The 24,421-nt window shown below is 34.9% G+C and overlaps 4 protein-coding genes and 1 pseudogene across 4 annotated transcripts; 3 read left to right on the plus strand and 2 right to left on the minus strand.

Moving 5' to 3' along the window:
* Positions 1-636: 636 nt before the first annotated feature.
* Cdc27 (cell division cycle protein 27) lies at positions 637-6,042 on the plus strand. Its single transcript, XM_073091165.1, has 4 exons — positions 637-835; positions 927-1,002; positions 1,494-1,641; positions 3,248-6,042. The coding sequence occupies exons 1-4, from the start codon at positions 812-814 to the stop codon at positions 5,121-5,123; spliced, it is 2,124 nt and encodes a 707-aa protein (XP_072947266.1). The 5' UTR covers positions 637-811; the 3' UTR covers positions 5,124-6,042.
* A 608-nt stretch (positions 6,043-6,650) lies between these two features.
* On the minus strand, positions 6,651-12,206 carry Neos (nuclear receptor coactivator protein neosin). Its single transcript, XM_073091348.1, has 8 exons — positions 12,049-12,206; positions 11,432-11,711; positions 10,837-10,970; positions 10,098-10,226; positions 9,425-9,539; positions 8,742-8,941; positions 8,100-8,272; positions 6,651-7,196 (listed from the first exon to the last, which is right to left on the minus strand). Exons 1-8 carry the CDS (start codon positions 12,053-12,055, stop codon positions 6,951-6,953), a joined length of 1,284 nt encoding a protein of 427 aa, XP_072947449.1. The 5' UTR covers positions 12,056-12,206; the 3' UTR covers positions 6,651-6,950.
* A 699-nt stretch (positions 12,207-12,905) lies between these two features.
* On the plus strand, positions 12,906-15,333 carry LOC140756023 (mpv17-like protein 2 pseudogene; annotated as a pseudogene).
* LOC140756024 (mpv17-like protein 2) lies at positions 12,910-13,980 on the plus strand. The gene is made up of 2 exons (XM_073091419.1): positions 12,910-13,047; positions 13,218-13,980. The coding sequence occupies exon 2, from the start codon at positions 13,242-13,244 to the stop codon at positions 13,845-13,847; it is 606 nt and encodes a 201-aa protein (XP_072947520.1). The 5' UTR covers positions 12,910-13,047; positions 13,218-13,241; the 3' UTR covers positions 13,848-13,980.
* A 1,178-nt stretch (positions 15,334-16,511) lies between the features above and the next one.
* LOC140756177 (uncharacterized) lies at positions 16,512-22,151 on the minus strand. Its single transcript, XM_073091614.1, has 10 exons — positions 21,900-22,151; positions 21,026-21,198; positions 20,655-20,720; positions 20,285-20,425; positions 19,634-19,897; positions 19,142-19,286; positions 18,644-18,785; positions 18,060-18,258; positions 17,277-17,415; positions 16,512-16,889 (listed from the first exon to the last, which is right to left on the minus strand). Exons 1-10 carry the CDS (start codon positions 22,149-22,151, stop codon positions 16,512-16,514), a joined length of 1,899 nt encoding a protein of 632 aa, XP_072947715.1.
* Positions 22,152-24,421: the final 2,270 nt, after the last annotated feature.

Raw genomic sequence — 24,421 nt, forward strand, 5'->3', positions numbered from 1 at the left:
AAAATGTAACAAAGGAGCTATTTATTTTTAAATTAAGTACCTTTTCGACTTCGTCAATAACTTTAGGACACTTCATTAAGAAACTGATTTAAATTATTTACCATCACTAAATAGTTATGATTTTAGAAAAGTAAACACGTTTACAAACAAGGTTATTATACTTTTTAATTTACAATAACTTACGTTCGTACGTATTTGTGAATAAAAGTATTTTCGCCTAGTGTTCATGGTTAAAGTATTTTATGATTACTGCTTTACAAAACTATAAGTTACCGAGAAAACTATTAAATCATATAACATATATCAAATCGTTGTTAATGCAATTAAATATGTTAATGTGTTTTGTTTGATTACTATGTCGTGTTCAAATAGATAATTTACTCTGTAAATGTTGATTATACTTAGAAAAATACTTGTATATTCGCCTTAACTCATTTAAACTTAACGCCTTAATTCACATTCCGAGTATTTTTAAATATATGTACAACATATATTGTCATTAAATTATATTTATATATTATACTCGATTATAAATCTTTAAATAAAACCACTAGTAAAAGGTATTTTTTAACGTTTTTAAGCTGTTAAGAATTCTCTATGCCTGTAATAAATGCAAAACATTATCGAGCGAGGGAGCGATCGCTTTCGTAACAACAATCATCTGACCATAGACAATCAACAAACTGAAATGAAAATGTCCGTCGTAAAAGATACGTTTTTATTTTTCATTGTGACTGTGTAAGGATCGTGGCTAGATATGTAAAGTGTTTTACAATATTTGCATAGATAAAAGTGTTAATGATTTGTAAAAATGATTGTTCAAGAGCCTATACAAGTAAGTGAAATTTGAAGAAAATTATGAACTGTCAATCAAGGTATTCCAACCCTGTTCATATAATCCACTACAGCGTTTGAAATTTTCGCAGGTTATCATTTGGGATTGTCTCAATAATTATGAATACGACAATGCTATATTTCTGGCTGAGAGATTACACGCTGAAGGTAATTATAAATATCCTGTTGCTTACCCTCAACCATTATTTTTTAACAATCAATAACTTAAACTATTTTTTAATTTTAACTTAGAACATTCTAGCTTATTGACACATCAGTTGGGCATCTTCCGTACTTTTAAAAACAATAAATTTACCGAATTTAACGATCGTACTACATATAGCTTGTGCATTTTTGAAATTTGATCCTTTGGTGGGACAACATTGAATAATAAATCAATTTAGTATCTTACAGTTACTTAACATGGTATCTTACAGTCCTGTATGAATTAGGCCTTTTCAGGTGGAAGTAGAAGAACGTTTATTATAGAGTAAAATTAGTTTTAACTTTTCATTAAGTGTATATTGTTAACTTAAGTAAATTAAACTTGGTTTAACATTACTCTCTAAGTCATCAAAATCAATCAATCAATGTAGTTTCGATTTTTTTCAATGACTATTTACTTATGGTTTTTGAGTGAGTTTTATTTAATTTTCCAGTGACATCAGAAGAAAGTGCATTTCTATTAGGAACATGTTATTATAGAGCTGGACGTGTAAATGAGGCGCATCATTTACTACAAAATATATCTTTAACTCTACCACAGGCGCGGTTTCTTCTTGCAAAATGCTCTGTTGACTTGAAATCGTAAGTATTATTTGTATGCAGGTTTTTTCAATGTTTACATTTGAAATATTCACTTGGTTTAGTCTGAAAATTATCTGCTTCAATCCTATTCTCTTTAAATCTTGAAATAAGAAGAATAATTAGGGAGTGGTACAATATAAAAATATAAAAACATAGGTACATTTGATATCCTTACTAATATTATAAATCCGAAAGTAACTCTGTCTGTCTGGTTGTCTCTTCTTCACGCCCAAATTACTGAACCGATTTTAATGAAATTTTGTACAAAGATAGTCTGAGACCCGAGAAAGGACAAAGGATAGCTTTTATCCCGGAAATCCCACGGGAACTACGGATGGCGATCTAAGATCAATTAATCAGAGAATCGATCTTTTGGACCCAAAATATCGATTATTTTAATCGATATTAGTAAGGGTTGGATCGTAAACTATGCATTTGATCAAGTGATGATCTTTAGCAAAGTTGTAGGTTCGAATTTTCAGTTTTATGTACATTAGTATGTTATATTATTTTCTTTTAAACGCAGGCGAAGCCGCGGACAGAAACTAGTTACTTATAAGTTTGAAAAAATATTGTTTTTAAAATAAGCTGACAAGAACAACAACATAATTGAAGAGCACGTCTAGCAAATTGCAGATCACATATAAGTAAATACTGGATGAGATGCCGGGAGAAATGCGTCTCCTAATATACTAAATCCTCAATTCCCCTTTCACTTTCTTCCCGATAGCCGTTAAACTCTGTTAACGGCTTTATTGTAAACTCTATTCAAATACGATTACGGTTCAGTCTACAAACTAATAACAAATGGGTCCTCTGGTCAAGCAGGTACCGTGGGATAGGGTACTTTGGCTGCACATGTGTTTTCGTTTCAAATGACTATTTCTAAAGTAAACGATTCTTAGGGTTGACCTATTGTTTGGCTCTCTATTAAGGATCTATTGTTTCAAAGAACGATTTCTATTTTATGACTGCCAGCTTTGGTCCCAACTATTGTGCAAGGCTGTCAAGAGGAGCGATAAACTACACTTAACTGTAAGAGTTCCTGTTGAAACCAATTGAAACAAAATACGAAAGATCCCTAAGCAACAAAAACCCTAATATATTTTAAACATGTGCACCAACTGTTGCGATCCTTTCTATGACGCAATTTCTCCTTCGTGCATTCTTAACGATTTAAAATATTACAATATTGCGATTTTAAGATGATCTCCGTTTTAACATTACGTTTACAATATCTAGCGATTTACATACAACGATTACAATAGCATGCTATTCTTACGAACTAAATGCATCTGCATCTAACAAGTGTTTTACTACAATTACCTACTTTTGCGCGATTAACATTATAAGTAGTAGGTAAATACGTGCCGAAATTTATACGATTAAACGATTATATAGTTAGATGCGTGTACCTTATAGCTAACATAATGTGCGGCACAACATCATAGTACATGGGATCATGTATATCATGTATAGATAAAGGCTATTAACTAATAGGTGCATTTAATAAAAATAGAATTGTCGAAATGTTATATCAATAACTGCATTTTTCAAATTTAAATTTTTGGTGTAACTTTGATGGCAAAGTAATTTATTGTTGCAGTTACAAAGATGCGGAAGTTGCATTGGGATCAAACTTAGACATAGTGGCATCAGAATTTGGTGAACAGGCTCCATATGCATTACAACTGCTTGCAAAAATTTACAATATCACAGAGAGAAGAAACAAAGCTGCAGACGCTCATCGGAAGGCACTATCATTAAATCCCTTCATGTGGAAATCCTTCGCTCAACTTTGCAACATGGGAGAGAAGGTGGATCCTCATCAAGTATTTCAAATCAATAACAGTGACTTTTCTTTCGGTGTTTCAACATTAGTCAATCTAGTCAGCAACTCTGAAAACATTTCAATCATCAATACCAACATTCCTAATAATACTGGTATGAACCCAACTGTCACACCAAATAATGTAGCCCTCAGGACTCCAATGACTATGTCTACAAGTATCACACCTGAGACACAGGTGCCGGTTAAAAGAATGCACAGTGTGTTCAGTGGTATGGCACCAATACCATTTTCACCATCCTTCGGAATGTTGCCTATGGAAGAATCTCCCGTTATGTACACACCAACACTCACAGACTCAAATGAGCAAAAAGCAATACCCAAGATTGTAAACTCCTTAAGAGTGCAAATGGGGCAACTGAAAGATGCTGTGTTCAGCCCTGCACCAAGATGTACATTGGGGCCAGCACCAAGAAGATCATCTAGGTTGTTTAGTAACAATAATAGTAGTTATTCTGTAAAAGAAAACAATAAGTCTCCTAGTAGGAAATTTGTAGCACCAAAGAGTCCCTCTAGAAAAAACAAACAGCGATCTGCGAAAAATTTAAAAACAAATTCTGTTGACTCAAACGAAAGGAATAAAAACATTGAATCTATCACACCTACCATTACACCTAAGAATTCTAATGGGTTAGCTTTACTGAACTTGTTAAGGGAGTTAGGAGAAGCATACAAATCTCTCGCATTTTTGGACTGTAAAAATGCGATCAAACTTTTTCAAGAAATACCTATCAGACAGTTAAACTCACCCTGGGTCCAAACAATGATAGCTCGAGCGCACTATGAACTTGCGCAGTTTGAAGCGGCCGCTAAAATATTTACAGACATTCGGAAACACTACCCGAATCGCACAGAAGGGATGGATATATACAGTACCTGTTTATGGCACTTACAACGTGAAGCGCAGCTGTCTGCATTAGCGCAAGAATTAGTTGAATTGGATAGAAGTAATTCAATAGCTTGGTTGGCTGCTGGCAATTGCTTCTCATTGCATAAGGAGCGCGAAACTGCATTGAAATTCTTCAAACGCGCCGTTCAAATCGAACCTGACGCAGCGTATGCTCACGCGCTGCTGGGTCACGAATACGCGGTAGCTGAAGAAACAGATAAGGCGCTGGCGAGCTTCCGAACGGCAGTTAGTATTGACCCAAGAAACTATGTGGCGTGGTTCGGTATTGCGACTGTTTACGCGCGACAGGAACGTTGGAAAGCATCCGAAGTTCATATAAGACGCGCTCTTGCCATTCACCCACATTCAGGCGTACTAAGGTGTCAGCTAGGTTTAGCGCAAGCAGCTTTAGGTAAGATGGACCGCGCTCTGGCTACTCTAGAAAGGGCGGTGGCGTTGGACACAGAAAACCCCTTGTGTCGTTTCCATAGAGCGTCGGTCTTATTACGTGCTGGTCGTCCTCAGGATGCATTGACAGATTTACACCTTTTGAAAGATATAGCGCCACGAGAGTCTCTAGTGTACTATTTACTTGGAAAAGTTCACAATAAACTGGGTAACTCACACTTAGCTCTTATGCACTTCAGTTGGGCAACGGATTTAGATCCCAAAGGTACGGGTGGACATATAAAGGAAGGATTTGACCCCTCAAAGCAGGAAGACCCTCCTGAGAGGTCTACATAAATGTAAATGAACAAACGCAGGACTAAAGATTACGAATTCGCCATCTGTGTGTAGGCGATGTAGTCATACTTGACTGACTCGTTGTAAATATCGCGCTCACCTATCGAGCTCTCGATTGACACCAAATCTTCCAAATATAGCTTTATGGAGATTGATAGGTGTGTGATGGCATTTAGTTGCTGTAGAAATAAGGGCGTATGTGGACTTGTTTATATAGAGTAAGATGTGGATATTCCTAACAATATCCTAGTTTATTATATCTTGTATAGCTAATAATACCTAGAATAGTGAAATATAACTAAAGATGATGTTGCTTCTTAAAGACCTAAAACACACAGGGCCTTGATCTCAATGTGGTGTTTTTGATTTAATAATATGATTAACGTAAAATTATTTAAATTTGGACGTTGAAATTTACTGTAATACAATAACAAATTATGAGATACAAACTATTTCCAATTTTTTCATAATTTACTTACAAAAATAATAGCAAGCATATAAGAGCCTTGTGTTTATAGATATTTTAAAATTTGCAAAACCTGAGATGATTATATACAACCGCTGGCGGTGTTTGACAGTCACTAGGCTTATGTGAATCAAATCAATGTTTATTTAATGCATGCAGTTTATTTTTTAATTTTTTACACAATGAGTTGATAAAAATGACAAATGTAATTCACGTTCTGAGTTGCAAAATTTTATAATTGAATCACCTAGACTAAAAATAATGTAAAGTTGTTATGTAACAGTATCTCGAACCTTAGTTGTTAGTGTGTCCACAAAGTTAAGTTTGTGTCTATGTATGTATGTACAAAAACTATAGCACCGTTTGTCTCTTCAAATCACCAATGAACTGCTAGCTCTGTGACTTGTTTAGACCACCTAAAATAAATGTGAACGTATAAAAATCATTCTATTATATCGTTTTTTTATTTACCTTCCAGTCATTTTTTTTAAATTTAATTTCAGACTATTTTTTTTTAATTTTACATATATTCTAAATTTACCAATTCGTGCATATAGAGCGCAATAAATAATTTACTCATGGTTAGACTATAAAAGATGAAAAAATGTATTGGGCTATATTTTTTACTGTTACTATTTGACCAGTAAAATATGACTCTTGCTGGTAACACTAGACATTTAGGGTGTATGCTAAACTTTGCGCAAGTGCGTTAAGCGTGCGTCTGCTGTGGTCCTAGGAACTGTAACGAGCTGCCATCTTGTACCCACGATATATAACTACGGCGCTCAACTCTTTTGGAAAAACTAAAGCTGTGAGCGGTCACCCGCCGCGCGTTTACAAACCCATCCCACAGGCGCGCGTGCATGGCGCTTCTGCTTCATTTAGCGGTCACTTTTTCTTGTTTATTTTATTAACGTGGGTTTATTTAGGCATGCTTGTCACTTCTGCACGCGTGACTTAACCCGCGTGTGCTGGTATGCAGGCAAAACCTCGCGCGATTAGAAAATGACCAGTCACATTTTGATATTTTTTTTACAGGATATTAAGAAAGGAATGCAATATAATTACTAAACTTTTTATTTCACTTAATTATCTTAATGATAATTCTTATAAATAACTTAGTAGTACTAGGGTCAAGTATTATCTAGGTCACATTATTATTTGTATAAAAAATATGCTTTAATAAAAGCACAATTATAATGACCGCTGTTGAAATTCATAAAAACGTAGACATATTTTTATTTCAATTGAATTTTCTGTACCAAACAAACTATTATAATAACACTATACCTCTTTGCATACCTATCTAAATTGTTATACTAGGTCAAAATATCTTGAAAGTTATGACAGAAAAAATAACGTTACGTAAACTTCTGCAATATAGAATCCAAGGCTTTTCTCACGGTTGGGTCGTTTAATAGTTTGTTTTGGGTCTGCGGTGGCGCGGGTTGCGGTTCTACAACCTGTGGGGGTTCGGTCTTCGCTAATACGTTCTTGTCGTTCAAGATACTGAGGATTCTTTGTTGAAGATCGACTTGCGTTTTGTTGGTCGCTGGCGTTGGTAGTGGCTCTCCTAATTCTATTTTAACCTGTTGTTCTCTGCGCTCCTGTTAACAAAAAAAATCGGTTGTCTGTAAAGTCGGTTTACTGACGATAGTTGTCATAAGAAAATACTGATGGAATGGTCGCATCTTTCAAAAGAAAATTTCAATTTTATTTGTTTGATAGATATTTCGTATGGATATAGAGAAGGAGGTAAGTACGCGGGGGCCGATTGTGCTTCTTTGTCGCTCGTTCCGCGCTCTCGCTTGTACTTCAAGCCTTAAATGGAACGCCTCAGAGCGAGGTAACGCCGCATGAGTCATGTTTTTTGGTGCGTGCAGCCGGTTCCCTCGAATTATAAGACGTTGTCACGTCAAAAAAGAATAAATAAATGAAAATAAAAAAACCGTGGTCAGGTCAAATTGTAGTATATCAGGGAAATATATTTATCTTTACTTTTTTGAAAGTAGCAAAAGAACATGCAGTCCATTTGGTCGAGAGACTGTACTGCTGCCCATGGACATCTGTAGTTATCGGACAGGATTAGAGTCTACGGCCACACGGTCTTTCAGATCTGAGTTTGAATGTATCGTGTTAATATTGCAGCGTTCTTCCTTTTATACATATAAGCATTTAAGCAGTCAAACAGGCGTTCTACCGCCTTCACACTTCCAAAATTACTTTTTATTTTTGGATGTTTTTATGGGCCGTTTCTTTAGACTCCGATTCGAGTGGAATTATCAATCGGTCTTTTTCCTTTCATGCAGGCTTGTATCCCGCCCGCGTGTCCCATCTGCATACATGAATTAACAGGCTGTTTTATCGTTACCCGTGTCAATATACACGGGTATTAACTAACTGGTTAACGGCGGGTGTAACGGGTTAACAGCGTATAAACTATATGATGTGATTCACAAGTGGTACGCGTGGACCTTACACAAGCCGTTGGGCTACGAGAGCGCACCCACCTGCAGGTACTCGATGACCTTGTCGTACTGCATGACGGTGAGCGAGCGGCCGTCGGCGAGCTGCCCGAGCAGCGCGTACACCGCCTCGCGGCCCGCCGAGCCGCCGCGCTGCACCTCCTGGAAGTTGCGCGACAGCAGCTGCAGCGCGTCGTCCACAGGCATGTTGCGGTGCTCTGCAATGATATTTTAAAGTTTAGTAGAACACTTGCATGTTCCACCACCAGTTTGCTAGTTCCACCACTTCGCATTTAGCCAGCACCAGCGACAATGACGTAAACCACTCTCCCTCCGAGAAGATGCCATTGCCCAGTAGTAGTTATCGTTTAACGACTAGTAAGGCTAGTTGGGGTAAAATAAATACTGAGGTAAAACCGTATGAATCAAATCGCAGGCTGATCTAATAAGATTTTAATTGTTCAGTGTCGTAGCAGAGGCTGGAAAGACGGGCCAGTTCAGGTGAATTCTTTGAACATAACAATAGTTTGTATTGCTTTCTTGATAGATGTAAAAATAGAAAGCCCAAGTATAGTCCTCACATATACGAGTTGTTGTACTGTTAGTTATGAGAGTACTCGTAGTTTGATTGTAGTTATGATAAATATTATAAAAAGTGTATGTACAACATCTAAACAAGCAACTAACCTTGAGGCAGCCCATGCAGGATAGTTAGCGTCAAAGATCTGTTCTCCTGATTCTGAGGCATGACTAGAATAGCGTAGAGGCAACCACGTGAGGCGATGTTCCCCAACACTTTCCCAATAGGAACATCTTCCATTGGAAATAGTAGATCGACTACAATGCCCAAACGTTTCAAACGACCTTCGATATACTCTGCATATTCTCTGAAAATGATAACAGAACAGTCATTTTTGAAATTATTTAAACGATCTGTTTAAAACATAACCTTAACCTTCTTACTAATAATCATCATTCTAAACGTCTTACTACTTGGCGACCCTTACTACTTGGCGCATATAGTGTCTGCTCTTCTCGCTCTACTACAGAGCCGGCGCTCATTATTATCATTTTATAATATAGGAATAGCAGACGAGCGTACAATCCACCTGATAGCAAGTGGCTACTGCCGCCCATGGACATTTAGATATCAAACCTAGATAAGATTAGATTCCTACCTTAAAGATTTTCAAGTATGCAGATTTCCTCCCTCACCATTAAGGTGATAATTAATTTCTGAATTTAATTTAAACCTCGGACCTCTCGATCGAGGTGGTGAATTTCAATCACTTGGCTATTACTGCTTTAAATTGATTCTACTACCTTATAATTTATCACTAAAAATCAATTCAAGTAGTTGAGTAACTTACGTAAGACCTTTCGAAACAACAATTATTTCACAGTCATTTCTCTCTGGTACAGGCAGAGCTCTTGGGTACTCCGGCTGTGGATAGCCATAGCCAGGCCGTTCTGGTCTATCACCACCTGTTAGACAGTTCTCTTTCAATATTAAAAATAACTGTATATCCTACCATAAAGATTAATTTTAGAAAACATTACTGCTTGTTTGGTGGCTATTAAGTTGATTTAAGAAATCAATAGCTACTAATTGATAAATGTTTGTCACTTAAAACTGAACAATGCCAAATCAAAAGGGGTGCCTTATTTTATGAATGAAACTTACAAGTTTATTGTTCCTTTATCTACGTTATATTGATCAAGTAGATTATTGAAATTAAAATAAGACATAGACTTTTAATAGTTATGGTATAATCATAGTAATAGTAAGCAAATTGTCCTCCTAGCGCAGACATAAAACCGTAACACACATAGCATATGACTATGTAGTAAAATAAAGCTAATAAACCTGTGGAAAAAATTGTCGAAATTCTTGTAGTGCAATGTATTCCCTTGGCGTGTGTGCTTGTCTGCTGTTTAAACCAAACAAAACGTGCAAACCATGGGGGTTTGAATGAAATTAGAATGCCACACTGTTAATGTATTGCTATCAAATCAAATAAAATTTTATTAATGTATGCAAACCTCTCTCTTCCCGAAAAGGGGCGCCGCGGCCGCGAACGCCCCTCCCTCTCGGTGCTCCCCGCCCACGTCCCCTATCTGGCCATTCTGGTCTTTTAGCATACCCTTCCTCATGCTCTTCATCCCTGTAACCTAATGAACATAAGCATAATAAGAACAGGTAATTTTTATAAAGAAACCATTCTACAACATATAGAAACCACTGGAAAAAATTATATAGTTGACATCGAACAACATTAAAATAAAATAAGGTAAATTCTTAAGTCATTTGCATTATATAGGGTCAATTCTTCTTTTGAATATAGCTTTAAGAATCCTACATTGTTGGACACTTTTTATAGTTAAATTTACTTATTTTATTAAAAGGATTTGTCTAATTTGTGAGAATGCCATAGGATACATTGTTTTACATTTCAGTTTATTATTATTATTAAGCAATGGGGTTTATGTTATATCATCCATCTTAGTGGTAATGCATGTGTGATCAGCATGCAGCCCACCTTATGGTAAGTGGTTACTGCCGCCCATGGACGTCTGTAATCAACCCCCGAAGACTTCACAAATGCGGCGCTACTCCTGAGGACTAAGCTCACTACACCCTTCAAACCAGAACACAGCATTATTTAACACTGCTGTTATTATGCAGAAATTGGTGTGGCGTTGGTGATGCCAGGTTCAAACCAAGGGATTCTACCACCTTCAGTAAGTGATAACCTGTTATATAGCAAGTGTTACACATTACCCTGACTTTGGTCTCCAACATAGTTGCCATAACTGTCATACAGATCATCATTATTGTCATCGGGAACAACCGGCAAGTTGTCAGTTAGAACAACAGCTGGGGGCAGATCAGACTGTATGGTTACCTCTTCGCGTCTAAAAAAATTTGTAAAAGAACATTGTCATAATCAGTTGAAGGCCATTCTATACTTATATATAATCTATTTCTAGTAGTTCTATCTATTTCTATTGTATAATTAATATTTTTAAATGTTTGATTGATTTGCTACTTATATTTTATTGCACAATTATTGTATGCCCACCTGTGGCGGGAATATACTGTAATCAAAATGTTATGATTGTACCCATGTTCCACAATAAATGTGATTTGATTTGATAATAGATTTGAGATGATGAATAGTAAGAATTTCCATGCATATTTTTGCAAGTTCTCTGGTGTAAATGAATTACTAGCATAAGAGAACAGGGTTTCAAGGACTTTTTATTGATACAATTTGCCTCAATTTGGTTATTATCTCAGAATAATACTTCTACATCTTGTAATTATTTCATGGAGAATAACTACAATTATTATAATTCTTTTATGTATAGAATACCTTGGTTTTTCATTGTGTGTTTGCGCCGGCCTGACCATAATTTGCTTCCCTTGAAAGACACTGCCATCAGCTTTAGTTATAGCATCTTGGACACTCGACTCTTTGTCAAACTGGACAAATCCAAATATTCTATTAATCACTATCCCATTGATTTGGCCGAAAGGGATGAAATGTTCGTACAACTCCTCAACAGTGGCGGAGTCCGGTAAACCACCGACGTAGATCCGAAGGTGGGCAGTGGCGCGGCTTTTCATAGCATGTCTATCAAGAGTTAGCTTGTCTGAAAAATATAAAAAAAGGTTATTCTGAGTAAAGTATAGGCATTGGTTGTGTTTAGCAATTCCTCAGGATGATACCTTTTGAACGATACCACTTCTAAAGTAGGAGGATATGTACTTTGAGAGAAAATAAAATATGTCTATAAACATTTTATATTTAAAAAAAGTACTAAATAACCTCTTACGTTAAGTGTGGTTTTGAAAATTTCTTTTAATAAAGAAGTGAATTCCAAAAAGGAATTTGTAAATAAACTCATTTTAATAGAAAAATGATGAAGCGTCTAGCGGCAATATAGCGTTTCTTGAATTTGGCTTGTTTTCTAAAGTTTCTAACCTTACCTGCCATATTTAAGAATTACTTAATAAAAAATGCTAGCAGAAATTAATGTATTTTAGACACTTTTATGTATAATATTTTGTATAGTTTAATAATGAAACATTAACTTATTTTAAGTTTAATCCCATTTGACGTATTGATGACGGCAATTTGGCATTGGCATCTTCTATAGACAACAAGACCTTTTGCTCTGAGCAACAGACAAGATATTATTTATGAAAGAACTGAAGACATTTAGCCGTGGTCAGTGTTGCCGCTAGCAAGATTTTGTATTGTCGAATGGTCTGGTGCCGCGCAGTGCAATCTAGGAGGTTTCCTTACTACTACACGTATTTTTTATTTACGGATATGTAATGTATGAATATAATTAATTTATTAATTAACGCTTTAATACACATTTCAAGATATTTTTTTTAATTAATTAATTTTATAAGATTTAAAATAAAGATTAATCAATTTTAAAAGAAGATAAAAGTAATTTTACAAGATTACTACTTATACTATTGTATTTTTTATGTATCACTTTTATTTATCCTCAATTTCAGGGAGTTTTAATAAGTTGGCTACATTGATTTGTAGATTTTAAAAGATGATTGATAGGTTTTTGCTTATGCTATGTCGTCTTTAAAGTATGAAGTGCAAATTAAGTAGAATATAAGAATCTCCATAGGTAATTTAAAATCTAAATTTAATAATTTTGCATACCTAACTTAACCATAAACAAAAAATTGCAGAGATCGCATCAGCTGGTCGTTGCCTAAAGTCACTGTCAGGGTCAATTTTCAGGCTGTCAGATCCTCTCCTCCCTCGCCAAAATGATAACAATGTTTTATTTTATAGGTTAGCTGAATATCGTGTTATATTGCCAAAATATAAGTACGCTTTTGCGTCGTAATTGATTTTATAACACGGCTATGCAGTCGACCATTCATAGTATTTAAAAATTCTGCCTCTATTTATTTATAATTAAATTTAAAAATAACATTGTGTAATCCCAATATGTAAGTACTTTTCTATATTTCCTTTAAATTTTCATTTTCACTGTAGTTCTATTCAATATTATAAAGCACTAATATCTGAATCTCATAAGTGTTAATATAACCATAATAATAGTAAATATAATAACGAAAACATTGCTGTAAATAGTCTAATTATGGTATGCTTGTTTTAGGTAAAAAAAACTTAATCCTAAGTTATGAAAATTCGAAGACTGTTGTCCAAAACGTACTCAATTTATCAAGTAACGGCCCATAAAGCTTTTAGTCCCAAATATTTACTTTACACCAATGTTTTGCTGTCTATAGGGATATCCACTGCTGGGGACATTATGGAACAATGCTATGAGTGGCATGTTAGAGACATTGATAGCTTTGACACCCACCGAACTGGTCAAATGGCAGTGTCTGGGTGCACTGCTGGCATTATATGCCATAATTGGTACAATTTCCTAGATAAAGTAATCATTGGCCGAACATTTGATATGGTTATTAAAAAACTCCTCTTGGATCAGTTTATCTGTTCTCCCGTTGTGATTCTATCATTCTTTGCAACTGTAGCTGTATTTGAAGACAATCCGTTAGAAAACTTCAATGACGAAGTAAAAGAAAAATTTTGGACTTTGTATAGAGCAGAATGGCTTGTATGGCCGCCAGCGCAAATAATAAACTTTTACTTTTTGCCAACTAAATACAGAGTTGTATATGACAATACAATATCACTTGGTTATGATATCTATACTTCACATGTAAAACACCAGAAAACACCCAAAGAAGCTGATAACACTATGATTGAAAAAGCTTAAATTTTATTAATTTAATTTATAATATCATGAGAAAATGAAATTTTTGATTATTTATCAGAATTGATACATCTTAATCATAAACTAATTAATCTCAATATTTTTTTTAATTTGTACTGTCAATAAATATAATTATTTATAGTGTTGTTTTTTATTTAAAAAGAAATAATAGTCATTTAAAAAGTAAAGTTTATTAACTTTATTTTAATAAGAAAAATTTTAGGGTTCTTGCTGTTTGTTTTACTTCTTGGGATAATAGGTACCTATATTAATGGCATTTCAAATTTTGAGCATATAAATCTTGTAACAAATATTTTTCATTGATGTCTCTTTTGATTTCAGACACAGAAAATGCAAGCGCTTGGAGTAACATGGCGGAAACTAGCAACAAATGTGCGAGCATCAGGCCCAGTGTCGCATCTAAGGAGAGTTGTCAAAGTGGCCTTCAGTGACAAATATTTGCTATACACAAATATTTCTATATCAATAAGTTTGTCATCACTAGGTGATGTGATAGAACAAACATATGAAGTTTACACTGGAGACCAAGAAAAATATGATCCCAAGAGGACAATGCATATGGCTTTCTCTGGGGCGAGCCTGGGTGTCCTCTGTCACTATTGGTACAAAGTTTTAGACAGATTTATAATAGGCAAAACTATAGATATGGTAACCAAAAAATTATTGCTAGATCAATTAATATTTTCTCCCATTATGATTGTAACATTTTTCGGGAGTTTAGCGTTGTTAGAAGAAAATCCATTAGAAAATTTTAAAGAAGAGGTAAGAGAGAAATTTATCACGTTGTACCGAGCTGAGTGGATCGTCTGGCCGCCGGCGCAAATTATTAATTTTTATTATCTACCAACTAGGTACAGAGTTCTCTATGATAATACAATTTCCTTAGGATACGATGTTTATACATCACAAGTAAAACATAAACAGTCAATAAAAAACGTAACTAATGTGGAAAAATAGTCATCATTTAAATGTAAAAAAACCTTTAACTTAGTTATTATTAAATAGTTCCTTTCGGGCAACTCTGGTTTTTCAATAGCTGTTCCACAATCCGAACTAAATCGGAGGTCAATAGGCCCAAGAAATATAATAATAGGTAGATCAATCGAGTTTAGTGATACCAACCATTTTTAAAATGTTGAACCCCACAACCATTAAAACCCAAACCAGAATTAAGTTGACAAAAAGGGTTGTTGCAAAATTGTCCCGAGAGTACGTAGCATGCTACGCTTTTGATCAAGCAAATGTAACCACGCTAACAGTGCCAGAAAATACTACAACCTCTATAACATATTCCATAAGATAATGTTAGCCTAACAATGAATTAGACTATCTATCTATTAAAAACCTGTATCTGTATGATTAGTTGTTTCCGTTGAAACCAGTTGTATGTTACTTACAAGAATTGTTCGATTATTATTGTACGAAATATACACATTTTTGTAGAGTCTATCTAGAAACGTGATTATGTTTACATAAAATTGTAATAAAAGTACTTACTGTAAGGTAGACCGGCTAAGGATAATTAATTAAGGTCAACTTCTTCTATTTCTCCTATATAATTCAGGTGATCAGTAAGGTACTTAAATATAACAGAAAAATGAGAATTGTATAAGAACAAACTATAAATAAAATTGAATATGAATTAAGAAAGTCCATTCAAAAATATAATTTAAAAGTAGAGGAGGGTAAGGAATAAACTACGATTTAAAAAAATGGTTTATTGACTACTGTGCCTATATGAATGGACCTCAATAAAGGAACCTAATTATTATATAAAAAAATCACGACTGTATGACTTCATTTTTCTGTATAAAAATTGGCGTATGTACTCATTGTATTATCTATATCAATTTTGATAACTATCCATGTATAACCTATTACTATATACAAATTTAATGTTATTTAGATATAAACACGGTTATAATGTCGTCGGACCAAGCGATAAATCGCATACTGTTATGTTTGTAGTTTGTACTAATATCATATGTACTTACCTATGTACCTCATTAATTACATTATTACCCGCATTTTGAGACTATGGTCTTAAAAATGTTACTTTTATTGGCACCAGCCCCAGCCTTTCTCAGGGTAGAGCGATATGTCTTTGGAACGAAACTTTTACTTCACGTAAATTGTATTTCGATAAGAAAAAATTAATAATGCGCTCAAAAATCACCATAAATTGTGTTTCTAATTTGAATTTTTAGCGCTCCTTGCTACTTTGTTCACTTTGTGACCGTTCTTGCTCTACCCCCCCTCAGCCTAAGTGGCATTGATTCTTATACTAAGAATGTATGCCGTTTCATTAAGTTTCATGTTTTACTTGTTCAGTTCCTTAATTAGCTCCAACTTACCCATAAAAGCAATGCTGTGATTACGTAGGTGCAGAGTAAATATAAATAAAATATGTATGTTTGTATTTGTTTAAGCATTATTTATTTTGTAAACGTAGTTGTGATTTTTATTGAACACATTAGCTACATTTTAAACTGAATGGAGTCAATTAATAAATATATTGTTATCGTTGTTATTTGTAGTTTTTTTTATAAACATTTAGGCAATTTGTTGTCTTAAAATATGTGCCTATATCTAAATCTAATCTAATCCACAGATCTTGCAGCCATGTTGAGTGTTGCAGCCATGGTTTTATTTTGGTGTTAAGAACGGTTCCTCAACTAGGGAACTTTTCCGATTCGATCTTAAATTATGTATAACATTGCGGATGACTGAATCCTCGAAAATTCTTTCTGGCCATGACTCCGACCGCCTGTTATGCCTGATTTCTTCCAATGGTTGCATTCTACTGTTCCGTGGCGTGCCTAGATGTGAACGGAAGGATCTTCCTCTTCTGGTCTCTCGTAGACCAAGTAAAGATGTGAGCAGCTTGTCTAATGCAGCAATATCATTGGGATATTTACTTTCATTGGCATGTTTGCTTGCGTGTGGCGTTGTTGTCCCTGAATTAATTATACTGGATCGCACAGAGACGGGCGTTCGTGACTGGAGTCCGATTGAACGGATTACCTATAAAATGCGAAGTTATTGTGATTTATAATTTAAATAAGTTGTCAGGGGACTTTGGACAGATTAAGAGATTTCCTTTAATTGTATTTTGCGTTCCTGCACGTTATAAATCTCATTTACGTTTTAAATCAAACCTAAATATTACAGTTCTGACATATGCCCTACTTGAGGTCCGCTTCATGTGCTGCTAAACGCAAAAACAAAGATACTGAGAGCTTTAATTCCGAAATAGATCGATATCTACTAGGTAGTAAACATAAAGTAGAGAATTAAATTTTAATTCCGTATTAACGCATTTTTCCCCGCTAATACTAACTACAAGGATTTCTATTGCTTTAAAAGGTACTCGAAAGTTCAAAAGATAGAATTATGTCATTTCACATTTACCTCATCAGCGTTATGGCTCTGGTAACTCATTCTTTTAACTTTTCTGTACGTCTCATCGTCCAGAGCTTCCTCCACAGCCGCTTCCAGCTTTCCCTTAAGATCCTCATCATCAGTTTGGTTCAGGTCATCCAAAACTAATCTGAAAGTGTTGTTTACATGATCTTATATTTTGTTTATAGATTTAATATAAGCTCTACATTGAAATAGGGATTGAAGCTCTCATGAAATAGGTCGACGCCAGAATTAACATTAAGGATTTTCCCATTTTTTTATATTATTATTATAACTGCATACGAGTCGCTAAACTTCTAAGTTCAGATAAGACTAAGCAGATATTTAAATTCATTGAGTGGGCAGTTAAACGTCTGGCTCGTTTATTCAATAATAATAACATTAGATAGCCATGGCTTATCTTATTTATTTCATTGACGGTACGATACAAAAACATTGAAAAAAATTAAATTCAGTTTGCTCCTTGGTCTATACATTCCTTTATGGAATTTAGTTACAAATGGGAGGCTCCATATGTCCGTAAAGGCATATAGGTCTAGGTAGGACAAAACAAGTCGTAATGCGAAGTTATTTAAATAATCGACCAACATACACAGGTAAGTGCAGTGATTACGCCAAATAATAATATGTTTATGATAGAGACTTTTAGGTTTAGCGATCAAAGTAAGGCCTATGTATGTATTTTAATTACAAACATTGGGGTCGCCTGTATAATATCTTTGGCAGGCTATAACATTTAGAAGTAGGTATTATAAAACTATAAATATCTACCCTGCTCGCTCCTCCTCCTCATCCCTGTGTAAATTGGCACGGTTGGCTTCACGGGCCACCTTAATGTCCTGTTCCCAGAACCTTCTCAGATCTGGGGTGGATGTGTACGGCGCGGCAACTTCCTTTATTTTAAGGAATATTATCGCCGTAATAAAAATGCAGATCACGTTCACGATGGTAAGACAACAGCTTACAATTCCTGTAACGTGTTAAGATGTTTATTCATATTGTTTACGTAATTACTTTTGATTAGCATAACTGCAGCTGAAATGTAAGGGTGTAAAATAATAGATGTAATTATTATTATTATGCACTTATTACGATACTTTAAAGCATTTAGGTATGTTGTTTTATTTTAGGGTATTTCAAAGCCACATAAAAACTTTTTCTGGTACTGTACCTAGTACCTATTAACGTCAGTCAAGTAGGTAAACGTATGTAGAGTCACGCCAATATATTATTGACTCCATATTGCAATGCAAAGCGTTTGTTAGAGTTAAATTGCATTTATGTAGTATGAAATATCATATCAGGAGTCTATTTAGAAATTTCTTCTATAGTTTTAAATTATCTATTAACTATACCATTAATAGCAAATTCTATAGGAAGATATTCGTGATACAGTGGTGTGTAGGATGAGTTTCCGAAGTACGCTTCTCCTTTGAGGTGAGGTATTTTCACACCTGGATATAGTAGCCAAATACACGCCAATGACCAGTACAGACCCTGAAATTTAAATTTAAATATTTCAATTTTACAGGTGATTAAAACCTTCGTGATTCGAAAGCATCAAAGCCACACCTGTTTTTGCTCCATTAAAGTAGTTTTAAGCGCCGCTGTTGCAAGACACAGACAGTCCTCAGAGGTAGCTATACATCTGTAGCCGACCACAGGTAAGGCTCTATATGGGTTGATCACAGGTGTCCATGAATAGTTGTCTTTTATCGACAAATGAACATGCTCATTTGCTATTTTATTTAAATAGCAAGTTCAATCTCAATACCTGTTATGTATTACAAATATAGCTCTTACAAAAAATAGGTTCGGTATAAATATTGTTGTTAGAAACAAAAATAACATACACAGTTAACAACAGGAGGGAGTAAGGAAGCTGATATCGCGATGCCAATGAGTGGGCCGGCGCTCCCTTGCAGCAATGCCAGAGCCACGCCAGTACCCGAGGTCAAAGCCCATAAGACACCCATCCATAGAGCTCTCACATTGCCACTGAAAAATCAAAAGTGAATCTGGAGGTTCCGAACTTTTACTTACACAATAGTATAATTGGTGAACACAACGAGTTATGATTAATAAGTGAACGAATGTAGTGTAGAAGGCTTTGGAATAATGATGGTAGCACAGAGACGCAATATTTAGTAATTTATCTCATTTACTTACAGTTTTATCATATTTTACATTTAAATAATAAATGAGCAATAATTATTCTAATAGGAATTAAATATTTTAAATTTAGTGATTTCAGAAATTGGTTGAAGAATTTATTATGATTATGCAGATATGCAGAATATTATATCCCATAAAAATTAATATATAGCATACAATAAAAATGTTACCGAGATTTCATTTCTTCAGTAGGCCAGTCTCCAAATCCCCAGGGCATTTCCGTGGTTCCAAGAATTAACCCGAAAATAAAACCAAATAGTAGAGACAGCAACATCCCAAGAATTAAACTCTCAAACCCACTTCTAACCAAACTTCTGTCTGATATTATAGTGCCAAAAGTTATGGACATCACGGGCCCCATAAGTGGCGAGACCAACATAGCTGCCACGATGTTTGAAGCATTATTTTCCACAAGGCCGAGCGCTGCAAGGGAGCTGGAAAAGTAATAGTAGTAAAAGAAAGGAGCACAGCAATACAATTTACAATAAACGAAATTACAGTACGAGATGGCTAAGAAATAAAATGTGAGTCGGGCGCGCGTTAAAGATTCAGAAATGAGCGAAAGAAAACACGATTGGCAAATACATGATAAATTTATTTTATAGATTGTAGTAACCTTCAGGAATCTTTTGAAAAAAAAAAACACGGGGCAGTCTTTGAAAACTGTCGATAGAAGTGAAAACTAAACAATTTGTGAATTGTATCGTTGAGCTATTTGATTATTATTTTTGGTTTTGTAAAGTGTTAATGATCAATTTAAACTTAAATCTTTGATCATAAACCGTTCGGTGACGATGACGCCACGGTAAGAGAGGACTTACTCTGCTGTTATAATTAGTGTAAGGTAATCAAAGGATAGCTCTCCGCCACCACGGACACCATCTACCACTTGTTTGACTGTCAGTTTAGATCGAATTGACTCTACGAAATTTCGCCAACGTTTGGCTTCTTCAGTTTTTTGTCTGAAACAGAAAATAGCTAGAATAAATACATTTTAATATTCTTTATTCACTTTACTACTATTTATGATCGATATCAAATCCTGAAACATCATCTGATTTTATGTGATTGTAGTATCTCTGACCGAGTTTCAAGTACGATATTTCAAAAGATGGTTTGCAATGACGATAGATTGGTTAGAAAAAAACATATTACTTATTTTTTTAGAAGTAAATACAATAATATACTTACAGTATAGTTTCGTCATCCAGCTGTTCATTTTCAAGGGCAGAGTGCACCACATTACACGGCAAGACACTGAAAACAGTAAAAGAACCTTGAAAAATAATTCACATAGGTTCATAATGCTAAAACAGAACAAGTGTATGTGAAATGGTTTACTAAGAATCTTTTTATATCTACGTATCCCTATAACATTAAGCAGATGTTCACTTAACTTGCAAGAAATAAAATAAGAGTGCTTTGCTAAAACCTGTGGTTTGCTAAAGATGGCTTGCTATCCCTGATGAGTAAGCTGGACCGCCTCGAAAGAGTATGTCTCCCTCACCACACCTAATAATTATTAGATTATAATTATGCCCTACTTAAAGTTTTATAATTACCTGACAATTGACTTGCAGCAGACTCCGATGCCGAGCTGCGTGAGGCAGTGCAGCATCGTCTCACACTGGTCTCCAGTGGGCAGAGGGAAGACCACTTTGTAATAGTTCGCTGTTCTATCACTTGTCCAAATTACGTGTTCTACGTGAAGTTTCTTGAGTAACTCTTGCAATATCTATTTGTAGGAAAGACATTGTGTAAAAATAATTTTATTATATTGTTTGTTGTTAGGTAGGTACGCAGTAGAGTAGGTAGGCGTCTCTCTAAGATCATGTTAGCGTTATAGATGTTTTAATATTTTGTATGCACAATTTATATGTTACCCACATATTTATATAATAATATTTTATACATGTTGACCGTAGATATGACAAAACTCTATAATTTAATCCTCAGGAGTGTGAACGTATCTGTGGCACACCTCAGATAGGACTTTATTTTTATTTGGGGTTATTACAGATGTTTATGAGCGGCAGTACTGACTTACCATCAAATAAACTGTATGCTTGTTTGTGGCTTCTAAATTATAAAGAACAATAATAAATACATCTATCCATTAATATAAAATTAGGTATCTACCTACGTACAAAAAATGACATAATCTAACGACAAAATATTACTTAATGTTAATTACATTTGATATTCATCATAAGTTTTATTAAACTTGCTTATGGTTTCATAAAATTTTTCAATACCTAATTTCCCTCGTAAAGATCAGGAAAACTAGTAATTAGTGCCTAAAAGAGCTACTGCTAATTAAGACAAATTGATCTTCAATAACGTTGAACTTTCAAGAAGAATAATTAATCAATTCAATCTGTGATAGATGCTTCAATTTCTTAACGAGATTCCCAGTTAAAATAAAACTCTACTTACGCTCTCCATTGTAAAGAATTCGTCATCTTCAGTAATATTGTCTAACGTAGGGTTAAACCCATCATTGTAGTATTGCTGGGTTAAATGGATCGGTATGCTTTTAGACTTTTTATTTCGTAACTCAACTTCCAAGTAACATTGTTTAGTACTCGTATCGTCAATTAGGACCAAGTCCTTTGGTTTCCCGAATTTCAACATATGTTCATAATTGCTTGTTGGGATATAAATAACGAAAATCACCCCAGAAGGCATTAGCACCGATTAACTCTAGTTTTTAGCCGTAAAATCTAAGACTGGTTATAAGGAATGCTGTCACAGTATTGACAGTGAAACGACGAGGTGCTCTGAGAAGTAATTAATAGGTGTGAGTTAATTTAATTTAAAAGTAATTATGACAGAGCGAGGATGCCACCCTTTATTAGCGTGTAAGCTAGTTAGTTCCATATCCAACGTGATAATTTTACGGAGTTCTTCATAATTAAGTAGAAACGAATTCTTGGAACATTTTCTCCATGGTTAAATATTTGCAGAAACCATTTTGTATTTAATTAGCCTTACAGTCTAGTAAGCATTAAGATCATTAGCCTGGAGGTTCAGTTTCTTGATACATATGTACACTTATCTATTTTTACACATATTTCGAGTACCTACTTCAATACCCGTTTTGATTGGGTTTAGGCCATAGGCCACCGTACTGGTTAAGTTTGAATTGATAGACTTCACTTTGAAATAATGTTTAAGAACTGGCAAGTGCGTAGGTTTTCTTACGATGTTTTCACACGCCTGAAAGTTTTTTAAAAAACCTCTTTGACCAATTCCATGTAGAAAGGAGAGCTAGGTACGTCGGGCAGGTAAAGATAGTAATGGGTTGAAGACGACGAGGACTCACATAACTTTAAATTCGAAATCTTGGAAGTCTAACTCTGATTCTTACAGGGAGTTTGAACTAAGAATTGTACCGTACAAATATGACTGTACTGTACAAATATGACTGTTTTGGTTATTGTTTACGTATTGGCCCATACGATTTCCTAGTTCTGACACAATCCGCTAGGGGAGCTGATTGGAAATTGTATGGGCAAATACGTAAACAAATACCAAAACAGTCATATTTGTCAAAACGTTATGGTAAGGGTACTGACAACAAATTTAACACAACCCACCATCTGTTCGATTAGAAGAAGCCTTGAATAAATTGTATACGTATGTTACTCTTACATAAAGCCGGCATTATTCATTCCAGGGATCATAAATAACCAACGATCATGTACGCCGAAACACGCCGTAAATAAACTGAAGGTATAAACGAGGTGTGCGCTGTACTGTGTAAAGCGCTTATATATTGTAAACAGATTTACATTGCTCGAATATCAGTGTCTACTGTGACTTTGCTAAGCAGTGATAGCCTAGTTGAAACTTCGCCTCTCAATCGATGTACCTATCCCTTGTTCAAATCCCAGACACGCAGCTCTGATTTTTAATTATGTGCTTGGTAGAAATTAATTATCATTTGATTTAACGGCGAAGGAAAGCATCTAGAGGAAACCTGCATGTCTTAGAGATTCAAAAAAATCTCAATGTTATATGAAGTCTACTTATACGCACTTCGCCAGCGCAGTGAACTTTGGCCAAATCCTTCTCATTCTGAGAGGAGACTCGTGCCCGGCGGGTGGCCATGGGTTGATGATGATGCTAACCTCATATTAAATTATATACATTCCAAGGTGGTAGAATGAGTACCTATGGTTCGATCGGCGACGTATCGTCGTTGTACCGACGTGGCGACGACGTTGTGGCGACGTGTCGACTGACATAGTCTTAGACTATCTTAGTTTTATTAAACATGCAACACTTAACTATAATTGAGTCATAAACGTTCAGCAAGATCTTTTTGATGTGATCTTTGTGATGATTTCTATCTTGAAATTTGTAGATATTATAGAAACTATATACTGAAACCCTTATGTAATCTATCTGTTTAAATACGTAAGTAGCCTTGGGAGCAATCCAAAATAAATAAACACTCAGCTTTATTTCCATAGCTGGAGCGGACAGTTGCAAATATAGAAATAGAAATTTAAGATCCTGTCTTGTACAGGCAATAACGTCATACCGACCAAAATGACGTCAGTGGGGGAAAATATAGTTATAAATAGGTCTAGTTCGGGAGTTTGCGTGAGGGAGTTTTCAAAGTACGCAAATTTAACAATTGAATTCTGTAACCAATACACGTGTATTGTTAGGACGTCATCTTGAAAATGCCAAGGGGAGGAAATAGCATTACGTAGGTAGATACCGTTGAAGGCGTTTAACTTTGAAAAGGAAAACTGGTTACGTAGAACAAATTATGTATAGAAAATAATAGGGAATGCATCTGTTATTTCAAGTAGGATACCTTTAAGTTAGTTTAGTTGCAGATATTGATACGTGATTATTTTATATGCTTTTACATTACAATAAAGGTAGAAAATAAATAATAAAGAAGAAGGAAATTTTATATGCAGATATTGATACGTAATTAT

This window comes from Epargyreus clarus, unplaced genomic scaffold (genome assembly GCF_041222505.1).
Source record: "Epargyreus clarus isolate Ecla_fem2 unplaced genomic scaffold, WU_Ecla_fem_2.2 ptg000034l, whole genome shotgun sequence".
In the NCBI taxonomy this organism is placed as follows: Eukaryota; Metazoa; Arthropoda; class Insecta; order Lepidoptera; family Hesperiidae; genus Epargyreus; species Epargyreus clarus.

Bases quoted from the DNA above. Each gene is read 5' to 3' on its own strand.
- LOC140756024 (XM_073091419.1), top strand. From the start codon at position 13,242: ATGAAAATTCGAAGACTGTTGTCCAAAACGTACTCAATTTATCAAGTA.
- Cdc27 (XM_073091165.1), top strand. From the start codon at position 812: ATGATTGTTCAAGAGCCTATACAA. The intron at 1,003-1,493 runs GTAATTATAAAT...TTAATTTTCCAG, and splicing joins TGAGAGATTACACGCTGAAG to TGACATCAGAAGAAAGTGCA. The intron at 1,642-3,247 runs GTAAGTATTATT...TTATTGTTGCAG, and splicing joins TGCTCTGTTGACTTGAAATC to TTACAAAGATGCGGAAGTTG.
- Neos (XM_073091348.1), bottom strand. The intron at 10,227-10,836 runs GTAATGTGTAAC...TATGTTCATTAG, and splicing joins TGTTGGAGACCAAAGTCAGG to GTTACAGGGATGAAGAGCAT. The intron at 8,273-8,741 runs GTTAGTTGCTTG...ATATCATTGCAG, and splicing joins CCTGCATGGGCTGCCTCAAG to AGCACCGCAACATGCCTGTG.
- LOC140756177 (XM_073091614.1), bottom strand. From the start codon at position 22,151: ATGCCTTCTGGGGTGATTTTCGTTATTTATATCCCAACAAGCAATTAT. The intron at 19,287-19,633 runs GTAACATTTTTA...TTGATTTTTCAG, and splicing joins ACTGAAGAAATGAAATCTCG to TGGCAATGTGAGAGCTCTAT. The intron at 18,786-19,141 runs GTATGTTATTTT...TTTAAATTTCAG, and splicing joins TCCCTCCTGTTGTTAACTGT to GGTCTGTACTGGTCATTGGC.